The sequence below is a fragment of the Plasmopara halstedii genome (genome assembly GCF_900000015.1).
Source record: "Plasmopara halstedii genome assembly, contig: Scaffold_816, whole genome shotgun sequence".
In the NCBI taxonomy this organism is placed as follows: domain Eukaryota; phylum Oomycota; class Peronosporomycetes; order Peronosporales; family Peronosporaceae; genus Plasmopara; species Plasmopara halstedii.
Window position 1 is genome coordinate 2,401,116 of NW_020187732.1, and position 614 is coordinate 2,401,729.

General features: G+C 35.2%; 1 protein-coding gene across 1 annotated transcript in view; it reads left to right on the forward strand.

The window, feature by feature from the left end:
* Positions 1-67: 67 nt before the first annotated feature.
* Positions 68-614, forward strand: part of PHALS_14436 (FOG: Transposon-encoded proteins with TYA, reverse transcriptase, integrase domains in various combinations) — a gene marked incomplete at both ends in the record, with an annotated part of 767 nt that continues 220 nt past the window's right edge. Inside the window, one exon of the mRNA XM_024730252.1 lies at positions 68-608. Within this exon, the coding sequence (XP_024580547.1) occupies positions 68-608 (541 nt within the window). The remainder of the gene's footprint in view (positions 609-614) is intronic.

Genomic DNA, 614 nt, shown 5'->3' on the forward strand with positions numbered 1-614 from the left:
ATATTCAAATCAGAATAAAAAGTATCCCGAATTCAAAATCACAAGCAACAATCCCAACGAATGGCAAATGGATCTTGCATTCTGGAAGAAGCAACCTATATTGATAACAGTTAACATCAACAGCCGCATTGGATACGCTAAATTATTGAAAAACAAACAAGCAGCTACGGTTAAAAACGCTATTGATCAATTCATTACAGAGCATAAAGTGTCGGCTTTGATGTCGGATAATGGATATGAATTCACAAATAATGTAATTGAAAGGTTCTTTGATAAAAATTCAATTACCCATGCTAATTCTATTCCAGGAGATCATACAGTGCTTGGAAAAATAGATCGTTTTATCAGAACAATAAAGGCAAGACTAACAAAGATGCAGGATACTATGGGATTTAAGAAGCTTACACAAAAACGTCTGAATGAGGCTATCTCTAACTACAACGATACCACTCATTCATCCATAAAAGCTACACCAAATGAAATGGAAGGGAGGGTTATTTTTGACGAAATTGAACACAATAAACGAGTGGTTAAGCAACTACAAAAAGGCATTCCAACTGGTTCTATTGTACGTTATCGTTTGAATCCGAAGCCATTTGAAAAAGAAGGTGCGA